This window comes from Rhinolophus sinicus, linkage group LG10 (assembly GCF_036562045.2).
Source record: "Rhinolophus sinicus isolate RSC01 linkage group LG10, ASM3656204v1, whole genome shotgun sequence".
Taxonomy (NCBI): domain Eukaryota; kingdom Metazoa; phylum Chordata; class Mammalia; order Chiroptera; family Rhinolophidae; genus Rhinolophus; species Rhinolophus sinicus.
Genome location: NC_133759.1, coordinates 22745638 through 22761056, shown reverse-complemented (window position 1 = coordinate 22761056; position 15419 = coordinate 22745638). Strand labels below are relative to the sequence as shown.

Here is a 15419-nt window from a genome sequence, read left to right as displayed (position 1 = left end):
TCACACACTTCGTATCTTACATGATAGTGTTCACACTCATAAGAGGCAAATCAACCAAGGCTAAAGCCAGGGAAAAAAGCTAAATTTCCGAACAAAGATTTAGTAACTTTTCTCTGAACCAGGGTCTGTGATACTATGTCCCCTAGGCCTGCTGCCTATTTTTTGTAAATAAAGTTTTATTAGAACACAGCTACACTAGTTCTTTTACGTATTGTTTATGGCTGCTTTCCTGCTGCAATGGCAGCATTGAGTAGTTGTGGCAAAGACCATATGGCTTGCAAATCCTAGTATATTTATTATAGAGCCTTTTATGGAAAAAATTTTGCCAACCCATGCTCTAAACTATAGCAACAATTATGTAAAGCACTGCAATATTAACCAAATTTATTGCTTCATGAGGAGGACTTTACCTAGAATAATAATTTCTTAGAGTTTACTGTTAAGATCTTTGACAGATGCCTAATCAACTAACTGTACCATATAACTGAAGAGTAGTTGTTTCATTACTTACTCTGGAGTAGCTTTTGATTTGCCTGGTGAAAATGTATATTCATCTTTATCTAAGCCATCTGAAGGAACAAATTCATCTTCCCCATCATTTGTTATGGGAGACGCTTTAACTTTTAGTTCCTCTAAATCATTATTGTCATCATCATCATCAGCATCATCATCTTCTTCTTCTGAGAAATCAAATGTGTACTTAGGCCTTTCAGCTAGGAGAAAAATGAAAGTGAATGTTAAAATCAAATCCAGCTTTATTCACATAAAATATGATGAATAATGCATTTGAAAAATATTCCAGCTATCACTAAAAATACACAAGGGAAAAAAAAGAGACAAGCATTTAGAGAATAAAAGCCAACAACTTTGGCCTCAGTTATTCTGACTGTTAACATCCATCCTGTACTTCCCAGGAGGCTATGGGGTAATGCTCGTATGTTAGGAGAGCATATACTGGTGAGGTTATTAGAATGTTGCTTATCATACTTAAATATTTCTCAGAAACAGGGAAGTAGTCATTATGGACACTGTAAAAGTAATTAGTAATATAATTTGTTCAACTACAAAAGGCAAATTTTTCAGGCCTTTAGAAAGTGCTAATCTTTCTCTTATCCTCTTGCATAAAAACTTCTATCTTCTATTCATGGTAGTTTTTCTATGACATAACAGAGTAATTTTTCCGATGAATGAGAAAAAAAAACCAGATAAGACCTCAGTATATTAGCAAAACAATAATTTAATATAATGTACAAAAAGGTACCAACTATGGGGAAAGACACGTCAGCATAATACAAGTAAGTCTTATTATAATTTCTAGCCTATGCTATGAAATAAAATTTAAAACTCATTTCAATGCTATGTAATTTTTTACTTCATTTTAGATATATGGAAAAAGCCTAAATACACTTTTGAAGCATTTAATAAATTAATTTTCATGTAAGTTAAATTGCACATGTTAAAAATTCACATATATTATACTACCTATGCACATTAGGAAAAGAAATGCAATCATTTTGTCATTACAAAACCAAAGAACTTAAAAAATATCTCCCAGAATTAACCATAATGCTTTATCATTCATTTTAAGTAAATTAGGAATTAAAATTTGAAAACAATCTATAAAATAGGACACTCATCAGTTTTTAATTATTTCAAGACTTCAAATTAATGAATATTCAGAAAGGATCAAATCACATGCTTAACCACAATATATAATAGCAAAATGGGATTCTGCAGCCTAGCTCTATCACTGCAATTATCTAAATCATGCTATGTACATGGAATCAGACTCCTAACGTAGGGGAACATTTTACATGATACAAGGGGTAGAACACTAAACAAAAACAAAACTATAAAGTGCTTCTATTGATCCATCACTCTTGGTATACTACCGAAGTACATTTTTTATCAAAAATCTTCAAACTATGGAGGGAACATAACCCAAACTTTATAATAAACTTCAATGATTCATTTTAGAGAAATGTGTTTTATGTCCAATTTTGCTAGAAAAGATCATTCTGTAAAGCAATTTTTTTTTGTCTTCTTGAACTGTAACTTCTGAAATACTAATGGTTTAGTATAGTACTTTAGTAACATTGGTAATAGTAATACGAGTAATACTAACTTGGTCAAACTACAATATACAACAAAATAAATATAAAATGTATCACAGTACCAGCCGCTCTCCTAAGCAAAGAATCTCTTGGAATAACCACAGGGTCTGTTTCTTCCAAGTCACTTTCTGACTTGGACTCATCATCTGACCAGGGATTCCGTTTCTTCACTTTCTTTGCACTAGATTTACCAGATGATGTGGGTGTTTTTCTCACCCTGGTACCTAAAAACAAAAGAACAATAATACATGTACTCATACAAATGTCATTAGTAAAAATAAAACTGTTATAACGAAAAGTTCATTATAGAATAACAAATGTTCATAAACACTGGAAACATTACTTGAACTATTAGAAAAAAAGCACAATCAAAAGACGCTAGTAATACCCTGAATGTATAGATTTTCACACACACACAACTTTATAACAAATCCTTACCAGGCTCCTTTTTTTCCCTTTTGGGTTTGGGACCTTTATTTATAGGCACTGACTGTATCAGTGCCTCTTCTCCTGTACCTTCTACTGGTGTTCCACTGAGTTCTTCATCAAATTCCACTTTTACTGCTGTGGTATCAAGATCACCCTACGCATTAAAAAGGAAACCAAACCATGAGTAAAAACAAAAGTTAAATTAACACCATATATTTTAGAGACACATTTCCAGCCAATAAATTGCTTCTTCATATCAGATGAGTGAAAAAATAATAGTGTAATTCTATGAGGTCTTAACAGATGACCTTCATCAGACTATGTTTTACTTTATCTGTAGCAAATAATATTGCTTACCACTCTAATCTTCTCGTACACAGTATGAGATGACAGCTACTTAAAAGCAACCGTAAAAAATAAGAAGGCAGCGTTTGATTAGGGACTTTCAGACCAATAGCTAAGTATAGCAAAAAGTACCTGAAGAAATAAGTTGCTATAGTTCAGGTCTCTATATACTAGGAAAAAAACCTTCAGTTTATTGAAGGAAAATAAGCAACATACGTTATGCACGGTTAGGCATTATAAGACAAAGTCCTCCGACTCTAAGATTATTGAGTGGGGGAGAGGGATAGAGAGAGAAAGATAAGTTATGGAAGACATGTCATTACAATACAAATATACAAATAACAAATATAGAGGATGGTATAACAGTGACCTATGCGGAAAAGTGAGCAACTCTACCTAGGGCTCCATGAAGGAGACTTCCTGATTGAGTTTTGAAGTTATCATTTAAGTTTACAAGGTGAAGAGAAGAAAGGAAGAAAGAGCATCACAGGCAAAAGACACAGAAGTATGAATCACCACATCATGTTTAGAGAATTGCAAACAGTCTGCTAGGATTCAAAGCAATGTGAGAGGAAAGAGTAGTCACACAGAACCACAGGGAAGCATATCAGTGCTAAATCACTGGATACAGGAATATGTGTGTCATCAGTGGGGAGTCACTGAAAGCTTTTAAGCACTTCTATAATAATCAGACTTACTTTTTGGAAATATCACTCTGGGAGTAAAAGACAATACTGAGAGGAATAAAGTGGAGAAAGAAGACAGGTTCTCCTAGTAAAGAGGGCCACTTTAAATTATCTTAGAGAAAACAGAATTCTAAGACAGTGTCAATAGGAACCAAGATGAGATCCATTTTGGAATTGCTTCCTAGGCAACCAATAGGATTTAGTTACTAATTAAATGGGAAAATTCCCAGGTTTCTGGCTTAGGTTAGTGATGGCTGATAGCACAGTAATTGAGGTAAGGCACAGAGGTGGAAGAAGAGGTTTTGAAATCAAGATAAGGGGTCCAGTTTCAGAAATTCTGAGTTTGAGGGGCTTTGGGCATTCATATGGCTATATTAGCCTGGCACGCCTGAAAAATTTAGGGACATAAATTTAAGTCATTGTGTGAGTAGAAAAAGCTCTGGGCATAGATGACGTTACTTAAAGGGACTATGTAAGGTGAGGAAAAGAGTGCTGAGAACTAAACCTGACAAACACCAACTGAAAAGGAGAGAAGCCATCTTCCTAAGTACAAAGCATATGTGCACATGTGTCGTGAAACTGTGTGGTGGGGAGCCGGATAAGAGGGAAGCAGTTAGACCTCAGTTTATTAGAACATTAGAAGAGAGAGATCCCTCTGATATCACAATGCTTCTATGCTTCAAATATTAGCTCTGTATAGAGAACTCTCCAATTTCATACTCTAGCTTTTAGGCTCATTTCCCAATCTCTAATTAGACTGCTGGTCATATCTATCTATCTATCTATATTTCCCCTGGGTTCTAACAATCAACCTGCCCAGAAAAATCAGCCTCTGTCTTTCAGAACATCATGCCTCCTGTTTCCTCAGCTCTGAACAGTCTTCTCAATGCTTCCTTCTTCTGGCTAACTCTTGCCCATCTACTGGAGGGTAAGTCTCATACTTTTAAATCCTCAATGGCACCAATCAACGCAAATGACATAGGATATGCTTGATGATTTTTTAACTAGTAGTAAAAACAAATAAATAGTAAAAGATGACAGCTTACTTTGAAAGCCAAACAGACCCTTTTCCTCTGTAAGACTTCCTTAATTGGTTATGATACAGTACTGAAGTTTATATTTTAAAGTTGATATACTTTTTTTGTTGTTGTCCCATGATGTTAATTTACAATGCTGCCAAGTTGAGTATTTCTATCTTTCATTTTAAAAATGGAATCAAGTAAGTAGCTCTTTATGTATGTGGGTCCTTGACTAATGTTTTCCTCCTATGAAGCAACTGCTCTCATAGAACAAGTGATTTCCTATCACAAGTGAATGTATTAGAAACAAAATAAAGCATTATTTAAGCACACAATAAAATTAAAATACATATATATATACACACATTATAATAGAGGTAGAGTCTACCAATGAGCTAAAACAAGATATGTCGTACCTTTTTCTTCTTCAACAACTTTTTACTGGCATCTGCCTTCATAGCAGTAATTTCAGGTACTATTCTCCTCCCATAAGGTGAGGGCATTGTCTCCTCCAATTGAAGTTTCTTCACCTTAGGTTTGCCAACTTTACCTTTTATTGCTTTTCCAGCCATTCCAGAGAGAATATCTTCTCGTTCTTGAGTTTCCACTTTCTGAAATATAATTATAAAGGAGGTGGAGGCAAGGGCGGGTGCATAAACAACTCATTAGAAAAAGTACTCACTACTTTGTAAGAAATTAAAACTAATTTTATTCACTCAGTAAAGAATAAAGCTTTCCTTTCAAGTGATCTAAGATAAAGTAACGGAAAAAATAATTCTAAGTAGAAGACGTGATTTGTAGTTCCAATTCAGACTAACTAGCTTCTCATTTGTAAGGAGTAGTAACTAAATGACCTATGTGGTCCCTTCTAATTCTAGGATCCTATCATGTATTATGGAATCAAGACTTCTGATGACCTGGTATCATCAGAATCCTGGCAAATCATACAAAAAGGCATTTCTCTTAAAAAATATGAAGCTATCTTTTACTCGTTAGTCGTAATAAAAAATATGAAAAAAAAATTATTCATAAACTTAGTCAGAAAGAATGAAAATTACCGCATTTTGCTGTGTATAATGCACACTTTTTTGCCCAAATTTGTGAGGGAAAAATTTGGGTGAGCACTATACGTGGATAATACTAATTCTGTATCTATATAAATGTATTTAATTTTTTTATTTATGCTTATGAGTTAAATGTGCAACTCTAGAAATCAATAATGATATCCGTAGGCAAAATAATACCCTGGAACACGATAATTGATTTTGTTGAACTTACGACAAATTTGCAACAACAAAGGGTTCTTGGCCTTCTATGATGCATAAATATTGTAAATTTGTTACCGGTACATAAAATTTCTTGTACCTTGTATCTGTTATTGTGTTTTGTAATTATTTGTTACATACAATTTCTTGTACCATATATTAAAAAATAAACGCGAAAATTCCTTTATAACACAAAAAACAAGTACCATGTTTCTCCGAAAATAAGATCTAGCCGGACCATCAGCTCTAATGTGCCTTTTGGAGCAAAAATTAACATAAGACCCGGTCTTACTTTACTATAAGACCAGGTCTTATATAATATAAGACTCTGTCTTATGGTCTTGTATAAGACAAGTTCTTATATTAATTTTTGCTCCAAAAGACGCATTAGAACTGATGGTCCGGCTAGGTCTTATTTTCAGGGAAACACAGTACCTAAATGTAAACAAATAAAAATTTGAATTAAAATGAAAGATTTTTTTTCCTGAAAGTCTGGTCCAAAAATGTGGGTGCACATTATACACAGGAACTCATTATATATGGCAAAGTATGGTAAAAGGACCAATATAGTTAGATTGAACTTAGGAGGTTCTATGTAAGAAATGAGGATATAATCATGAATAGTGTTAAAAAATTCTTCATTTTACAAAATTAGTCCTTCAAATAATGAGCAAGCTTTGAAAGGTACAAGGGAAAATGCCATCTTAATCTCTTGAATATTATTTAAGAAATCCTTGTAGCATGATAGCTTAAAAAAAATAACATGAGCTTTGAAATCAGACAGATCTGGATTTCCATCTTAGTATTCCCACTTATTAGTTATAAATCCTTGGAAAATAACAGTTACAATTTATAAGGCACCTACTATGTGCTGGGTATTAAAAATCACGTGATCCCTATTTTATGGATAAGTAATTGCTCTTAACCATAATGATATATTAATAATTCCTCTCTAAGCAAGTTACTTAACCTTTAAGCTTTAGAATCTTCATCTGTATAACAGGTTAATAATCTCTCATTTGGGGTGGTGGTGGGGATCACTATGGGGATTATAAAAAATGCAGTGCTGACATAAAATCGACATTCAATTAATTCTATCATTAGACTTTAAACGTCACAGATCAATCTGAAACTTAAGTCTAAATTGTTTTAGATGGAAAAAAAAACCAGAAGTTTTTTTGAAATTACTTCACTAATTGTCAAATAATTAGGAGAAGAATTAAAAGTGAAAGAGTGGTATTATCACTAGATTGTTTTAGTCTAAAGAGACTATCATCCTACTTTTGGAAAATCAAAGTACCTATATTCAATCATACACACACATACACAGACACACAATTCTTACCCCTTTGCTATAAAACATTACACTGAATCATCAAGCTAATTTGATGTCATTTAACTAATGGAAAGTACTAGTATTTAATTTATTCTAAATTTCAATTCCATAGCTGTATACATTCATCTGTAATTTTTCTTTACAACTTCAAAGAAGCTTAATCCTAATGCAGTTTATACACACATTAACCTTCACAGAGTTAAACAGATAATTTAATTAAAAAGAATTTTCATTCTTGTTTCATGAACATTACTTTTCCAGATATGTCTTAATGGAGACTTAACCTACATCCAGTTCTTCAACAAATGCTGCTAAATCTTCTTTCCAAAGATCTGAAGGAGATTTTCTTTTAAGATCATTGACCTCTCGACCCTATGATAAAAAAGTAGTATGATTTAAACATTCAATAATTTTAAAATGTATAAATGGTAAATCAAAATACTTATTTTTGAAAAAAGGAAAACAAAGATATGGGTAACACTGAAATAGTTTCAAATTATTTAACCCCCAAAATGTCATACTTTTGCATCTCTCTGTTTAATCAGTTCTTCAACTTTTTCTTTAGTAAGAGACCACAGAGACATATTTAAAAGATAATTAAAATCAGGGCCTGACGGAGTTCCTGAATCAGAGGAACTATCATCATGCTGGGTTTGTGTTTCTTCCTCTTCTGCTGCCTGTAAAAAATAATAAACTTGATATTAAAGTCCTGTATAGCATCAAATCACTACTGAATTTTATTGAATATTGCGTTAAAAATTCCACTAATGCTATACTTTTAATGCTACATCTTCAGTCAGTGGGATTATTTTAGACTATCTGCAAAATTACCTATGAAAATGTATTTCCTATAAAAAGTTTAAATTTTCTAAAAATACACAATGAAGTCTTCAAAAGGAGTGGTATATTCAATCCCTATTTGTATAGGAATGTGATGAAAAACTAACTGCTTTGCCCAGGCCGTATAAGTCCAAAATGAGAAGACACCACATCTTAAAATTAATAGAGTGGAACTAATGTTTTAACATTGCATCTTGGCAGATTTTCATATTAGTCAGTGAATGAACAATTTGAAATCCAAAATAAATATCACTTATGAAAATGTTTTACAGTTGTAATAAATATGCTAAGGTACAGTCACTCTCTAAGGATGAATTCTTAATAAAAATTCTCTAAAGCAAGAATACCCGTGTAAGGGTGAAGAGAAAGTTCACTTAAGAATTTAACAGCTGGTAGTTAGAGTATGAATTATGAGAGCTATTCTAAAATTGTATTAATAAGGTCTGTTTTTCATAGAGAGGATTGAAATTTTTAAAATCTTGTATTAGTATTAAATTTCAAAAATCCAATGAATTTAACAGAAGTTATTATAGGTGACATCATCTTTAGTTTTTTTAAACTCACAACAGCCATTACATAAAATTGCATCTAAATTATTTAAGGCACTCAGATAACTAAAAATGACTGAGTTAACCATGACACTCCATAAAACAAAAAGTTCACTTTTGGTAACCAAAATAGAAAAAAAGGGAGGGGGGGGAAAGGTTTACAATTCAATTTAAATTTTTCAGTAAAATATATACAAAGTCAAGTTTAAGTAAGTAGACTTTAGAAGCAAAGGGATAAAAATAAAAATTGCAAAGTAAGATGTCTCATTACATAAACAAAACTATAAATTGAATTAAGCAACATTAGCCAAATAAGGAATGCTGTTGTTGAACTGATAGATGATTAATAAGTACCTATATAACTCATGATAAATAAAATCTCAGTTTTTAAAAAAATTCATAAAACAGTGTTGCTATGGAATATTTAGGTTATTATACTACTATTAAAATGTTATTAGAGTGTCATAAAATCCTGTTTAGACCCACATTTTTTAGAAGTCTAGTTGCTCTAGGTTTTGATGACACCCAAAGTATTGTTAATAAGCACTCTAATAACATGTGTATCTATAATTGTTAACATGAAGATGACTAAGGATACTTTTAGAAATTAAAAAAAAAAATCTTTTCAAGTTCCAATGACCAAATTCCATTATGTTTTTGAAAAAACTTTCATCTTCTAATTACTTTTCTTGTTACTTTTCTCTTTTCCAACTCTACACAATTGGACACTCTTGTAAAGGCAGCTCCTTTTGTTACTGAACACCCAAAATGAACCCATAGCCAAGATGCTGAGGAAATTTTGATGGTGACAATGAAATTACTGAAACCAAGCAGTAGTTTTTAGCCATGAAGTATATTTCCACCAAAAGGGCAGTCTCAACCTCTAAACACATATCGTTTAAAACTAAGCATTAAATTCGTTACTGGGGTTTAAGAATGCAATAAAACATATTGAAGGGAAAGCAAAGTACTTGGATCATTTTAATTCTGAACACTTCCCATCTTGTTCAACCCCATTTTCCTCAAATAATGAATAAGATATTATCTTAATACGTAATTACAAAATATATAATTTATATTAATTTTATCACTCTAATATATGGCATTCTATTGACTATCCAAAATTGTAAAAAACACTTTAATAGTGTAAACAAAACAGCATTTCAATGTAATTTGATGAAAAATCTGGAAAACTTTATGGTTGAGAACTCAGAAATGCAGAAGTTTAAAGTTTCAGTTCAAGTTATGTCACATAATCAATTTTAGTATATGTGCTGCCGAAGCGAGCACAAGTTATGTCACATAATCATAACTGCATTTTAAAGATAACAGTATCATATATACATAATATTCTAATTTAGTATCCAAAAACTTTAATCATTTCCAATTTTCTTCCTTTTGTACATTTGTGTTCTCAATCACAATGTTGTACTGCCTTTTTCATTTTTTCTTTTAATTACACAGGACAGCAAGAAACGAATTCTTGAGGGGAATCTCAAAGTTTCAATATTCCATTAACTAAATTAATATTAGTACTTTATGATCTGAAATGGACAATTAATAAAACATCAGACTTTTAATCTGAAGTTCCAGGGTTTAAATCTCCAGCCAAAGATCTAAGCACAGGACAGAACACATACGTGGTATTTGATAAATACTATAATATTGAACATTTTGTCTCTAGTCTTCCCAGCATAAACTGAAATCAGATCAAGTGAAGGGTGACTGAATTCCATAGTGACCACAGACTGACCAGTGTGAAATGATTTATTTTTGTGCTACCAGTGTAGATCCCAGGTAGTACATGCACCTCACCAAAACCACCACCACACTGACACCCTTTAATGGCAGGCTCAGAAAAAAGGCCAAGGAGACTGAGCTACCTTCTCACACCTGGAGTCATTTCTCCAGGCCCTGGTTGAGTCACACTGGCAAAGTGCTTTGTGCTGGGTGTGCACTGCAAATTCCTGTACTGTATCTGTTCTGTGGATAAACAGAAGACTTCAGTCTCCAAATAGACAACTCAGCACCTTTAGCAGTACTAAATTTAAATTTTAGGGGTTGGGTCTTTTGTTTTGGAAGTTGTTTTTAAAAGCTTCTCTGAATGTCTTGGTCTGCAAAGATTACCTTTTCTTGTGCTTCTTTCCAGGCTTTCACTGGGTCAGATTCATAACCTCTCTGGACTAACATTTGAATCAAATCTTTCTTTGACCTATTCTCTATGTGAGGGAAAAATAAAGTTAGGATCAAGAAAAGAGATTCAATTTGTATTTGTTTATATTCTACTGATAAAAATGTCTTCTATTAATAAAGATTTTTTTCCATTTTAACTAATGTTCAAATTTGTAAAAGTTGCATCTTACCTATAGTAAGTTTTCCTTGTATCTTCTCTAAAATGAAACGAGCTTGATTGTTAAGCTTTGTAGATTCTGCTCCCAACATCCCTACAAGCCACTCCTTACGTAAACCATAATAACTTAATCTTAAATCAAAGAATTCCTTCAAAATGTCTTGTACAGTTTCATACTTCTTCAGACATCCCATATGATCAAAGAGTACCTAAGCAAAACACAAAGTTTTTGAAGGTTACATAAATCTATATTGGTTTTTTTAACTTATGACACGTACAGTATTTAAAACCAAAGTATACTTATAAAAACACACATCACCCCTAAAAGCCATTAAACAGAGTGAAAATTATTTCGTTTCTGTAAATATTCCCTTGGTGACTCCAAGAAACTGATGAATTCAATTCTCAAAACTGTGAAAATATTTAAAATAGAAATGATTTGAAAGCTAAAAATGGGTCCTTAAAAAAAGGTTCTTATTTAAAGTGGCTATAAAACCACCTAAGAAAAAAATTTTTCAAACTAAACCATTCTATTGCTAAGTTTAAAAATGTTAAATTTAAAGTTCTCTCTTTCCTATATCCTCAATGGATGTGCACTTGCATTTTGTTTTTATAATTGTGCTACAATTCACTCAAACTTCCTCAATTTTTTTTGGAAATTTTACTTCTTTTTTATCCCTTTTCTCCTTTTTCCACCAGCTTTTCTTGGCATATCATTGCCCTTTTCTCAACCACTATACTACTGCTGGATTTTTTTCTTTTATTCCTCTTTAAATCTAAGAGCTAACTTGGACTAGAACAAGGGTAATCATTCATTTTCTACCTTCTTCCCCAATTATATGTAAACAGAAACATGTAAATTAATACAGCAGATTAGAGTTATGAGGAGACACACAGCACAATTAAAATGCTAAGAGACAGGAATAAGGCATATGAAAAGACTGTAACAATCACTGTCATAACTTTTAGTTAGGTGTGTATATACTGTGTGTTTAAACCCAAATGCACAAATGTAGAGTTGGGATTAAGAGTAGTGGTAATAGTAGAAGAAAAGGAACGTACCTCTAGATTCTTCAGCAAATATATGGGGGAGGAAGGGAAAAATGCATTCAGACTTACTATAGCCACTCCCATCATAAAGCCAATTACAGATACCCAACTTATGTCATGGAAGAAAGGTTAAATTAATAGTAAATCTAAACAATTACCATGGAATTACAAGTAAGAGTAGTTTGAAGTTTAAAAACTTTGTGCAATCCAGCAGCTTCTGCTTGTGCTAGTTTCTCTTCAGTCATTTTCACCACAAATTTCACCGTTGTATCAGTATGATATTCTTTATAATCAGAAATTAGTGCTGGTGTTTTATCTGTTCCATTTAGCATAGGTTCTAAAACCTGTTCTTTGTATACCTATAAAAGATTTGAAAGTAAGTAATTCTTTTCACGACATACACTCATATTCTCATGCTACATCATGCAATTATTTAAAAGTTCTCAATTCCAGTGGAAAAAAGAAGGGGAACCCTCCATCACTATCATTTCCTGCCCAAGTCACTACAGAAGATAATATTTGCAGATCTCAATGGTGAAAGAAGATATACAAGGTAATGGTTCGGATCTGCTCATACTCCAAACAGCAAGGGGAAGGCTGAGTATAAAGGCGATAATATTAACTAGAACTGACAAGAAATGACATACATACCCTTAGATTTGTAACAGCTGATACTAACTGACATGAATTTATTGATCATATTTATAAGGGTTCAAAACAGTATTTTTTACGTACTACTCTACTCATTTCAAGATAGACAGAATAAAAATAACAGTCTCTTCAAAAGCTAGCTTAAGTTATTCAACATTTACATAAGTTAAAAAAACTTTTTAATTACTATTGAACATTCAAAGCACAAATACAACTGAATGGGTCAAAAATGTATATAGGAATTTTTGAACACTGTACAGACTTAAGGCAAACAATGACAGAATCATATTCTTACCAGAAAGAACTGCTTAATGCAATCCCTCCTCACAGGTAGCTCACATACTTATACTAACCTGTGTCCAAGTTCTAACTGGAAGCTCTGTAATCTCTACTGTGTTTCTATCCACCACAAATATTTCACCACTGACTGCATATTGGTTTTGACCAAGTTCTTGGATTGTTCCTTTGAAGTTTTTGTAGTTTGGAAGCTGCACAGAAAAATAAAAATAACTTAAGGCCCTGATTTCTCTCTTGAGCATCAATACATTTAAGTGCCCCTGAGTCTATATGGTTTACTGCTACTGACAGACTGACATGACAAACTGAATTCATCATCTTCAATAGTCCCTCTCCAAATAATCACTCAATTTTGAATTCATCAAGATTTTGGGGGGTTTTGTTAATATACTCTGAACACGCCCCAATCCCAAAACCTTAACATCATCTCTCCTAGTCTTCCTACAATATGACTTTTTCTTTCCAGCCTATTGCCTCCATACCTCCTTCTCCCCTAGGTTAATAATCCTTTCAATTCAAACTCCTTGGACATCACTTTGAAAGCCTTCCAGTCTTTAGCCAATCTAACTTTCTACGTTTTCTCCAATTACTTGCCTTTCAAACCACTACTGTTCTTCCACATTTTTTGCTTGAATATTTTGAATATTCTCACTTTCACTCACTCTATCCACTAGCACTGATACATATTCAGCTCCCCATACCCCATTCTTCTATATAAATCTTACTCATCCTTCTCAGCCTAATTACAAGTGATCTCTCCCTCTTCTAAAATTCATATTTGTTACATCACTAAGAAGTTAGGCATACAGCACAGGGCATTTCTTCTGGCACACTGAAAAACTATTAATATTATCTTTTGTCACTGTAAATGTCATGCTCCAGTGTCTTGTCTTGAGAACAGATTAACTTTTTGAAGACAGGGACCATAGTTTTTTATGAGACACCACTTAGCAGTGTCTCATAGCTAGCTAGCTGGATGGATGAATGGATGATAGATAATAGATCTAGAGAGCTAAAGATATATATGTGTACGTGTGTGTGTGTGTGTGTGTGTGTAGAGAGAGAGAGATATCAGACACACAAACAGCATGTACTGATCAAATAGATTGACTTAATACTCTAAAATGTATCTGAAAGAATTAAAATGCTATAATCATAAAAAATAGTTTGATGCTTATGTTAGAAATATTTTAAAGTATTTTAGAGTATTTACAAGGAAAAACAATTTTTAAATCATACTTATAATCTAATTTTTCGTTTTATTTTAAAATATAAAAAATGAAATAAAACTTAGAAAAACATTAAAATATTAAGTTTGTTTCTACATGGTGGTTTATTAAGTATACTTTCCTCTTTGATTATTTATATTTTCTATAATGAGCACTATTACATTTTTGATAAAAATATACTTTTGTTTAAGTGTGTCATGATAAAGGAACATTTCCAGATGATTTTAAATCATGTGGGAGAGAGGAGGACACTTTTTTGAGAGGTTTTTCTTGGAGGGTGTTTGAAAGAAAAATTGAACACAGTGAATGCTATAAGAAAAGGGTAAAAATAAAAAATATGGGATACATTAAAATATATACAGTGTGTTTTTGAGCATCCTTACAACTCTAATATGACTTAGTAGTTTCAGGACAAAAACAAAGTTACATAAAAGCATTGTTTTCTATATAATTTAGATATTTGAAAGCCTGAAATATGGGGTATTTTAAAATTTCAATAAATAGTGTCTCCCCATAAACCTCATCTCTAGGCTTTATTCAAAGGTTGTATCTTTTATTATAAGCACACATCAAGTTACACACTAGTATGATATTTATCATTCATAATATGTTCTAAAATGGAAATGGTTCCATTATTTCTCTAAAATGACTGGACTTTGCAGTTTATACATTATCATTTGTTAAATAAACAATATAAGCAATAAGTCCTAAATAATTACCATGGGATGTGGATCCAAGCCATCTAGCATTCGTCTGACATTGTTCACAATTTCCCTAGCATCATAGTTGGGTAGTTTACAGGCCCATCCAGTACCAATGCCCTCAGCACCATTTATTAAAACCATGGGAATTATAGGAATATACCACTCAGGCTCTACGCGTTGATTATCATCATATAGGAATTTAAGCAGGTTGTCATCCATAGCAGGAAACAGCCGTCTTGCTAAAGAGCTAACGAAAGGAAAATGAAAAATATGGAAAACTGTCATGGATTTTTAGGAAATAAAATTTTATAATGAAGACTATACATTTCAAAAAATCTTTTAAAATTTTTAGTACATGTATTTCACAGTAAATTTTACCTAGCCTTATTTCCAAATACATTTCTCTCAGGGACAAAGCCAAAATAAAATAACCTTATTTTACTTCTGTACTTGCCTACTTAAATTCTTAGTATTGATAAATAACTTCTTAAGGATTTCCTCTTATTCTGACTAAATCACAAAACCCATCTTCAGTCTAAAAAGTAAAGCTGAGTCT

General features: G+C 32.4%; 1 protein-coding gene across 2 annotated transcripts in view; it reads right to left on the bottom strand.

Moving 5' to 3' along the window:
* TOP2B (DNA topoisomerase II beta) overlaps window positions 1-15419 on the bottom strand; it is a 52887-nt gene that overhangs the window by 7719 nt on the left and 29749 nt on the right. For both annotated transcript variants that reach the window (XM_019745271.2, XM_019745269.2), the window contains exons 21-31: window positions 14879-15110; window positions 12987-13121; window positions 12141-12341; window positions 10946-11141; window positions 10710-10801; window positions 7716-7871; window positions 7483-7566; window positions 5010-5204; window positions 2553-2697; window positions 2177-2338; window positions 512-713 (exon numbers count right to left, since the gene is read on the bottom strand). In XM_019745271.2, coding sequence (XP_019600830.2) covers window positions 512-713; window positions 2177-2338; window positions 2553-2697; window positions 5010-5204; window positions 7483-7566; window positions 7716-7871; window positions 10710-10801; window positions 10946-11141; window positions 12141-12341; window positions 12987-13121; window positions 14879-15110 — 1800 coding nt within the window. The remainder of the gene's footprint in view (window positions 1-511; window positions 714-2176; window positions 2339-2552; window positions 2698-5009; window positions 5205-7482; window positions 7567-7715; window positions 7872-10709; window positions 10802-10945; window positions 11142-12140; window positions 12342-12986; window positions 13122-14878; window positions 15111-15419) is intronic.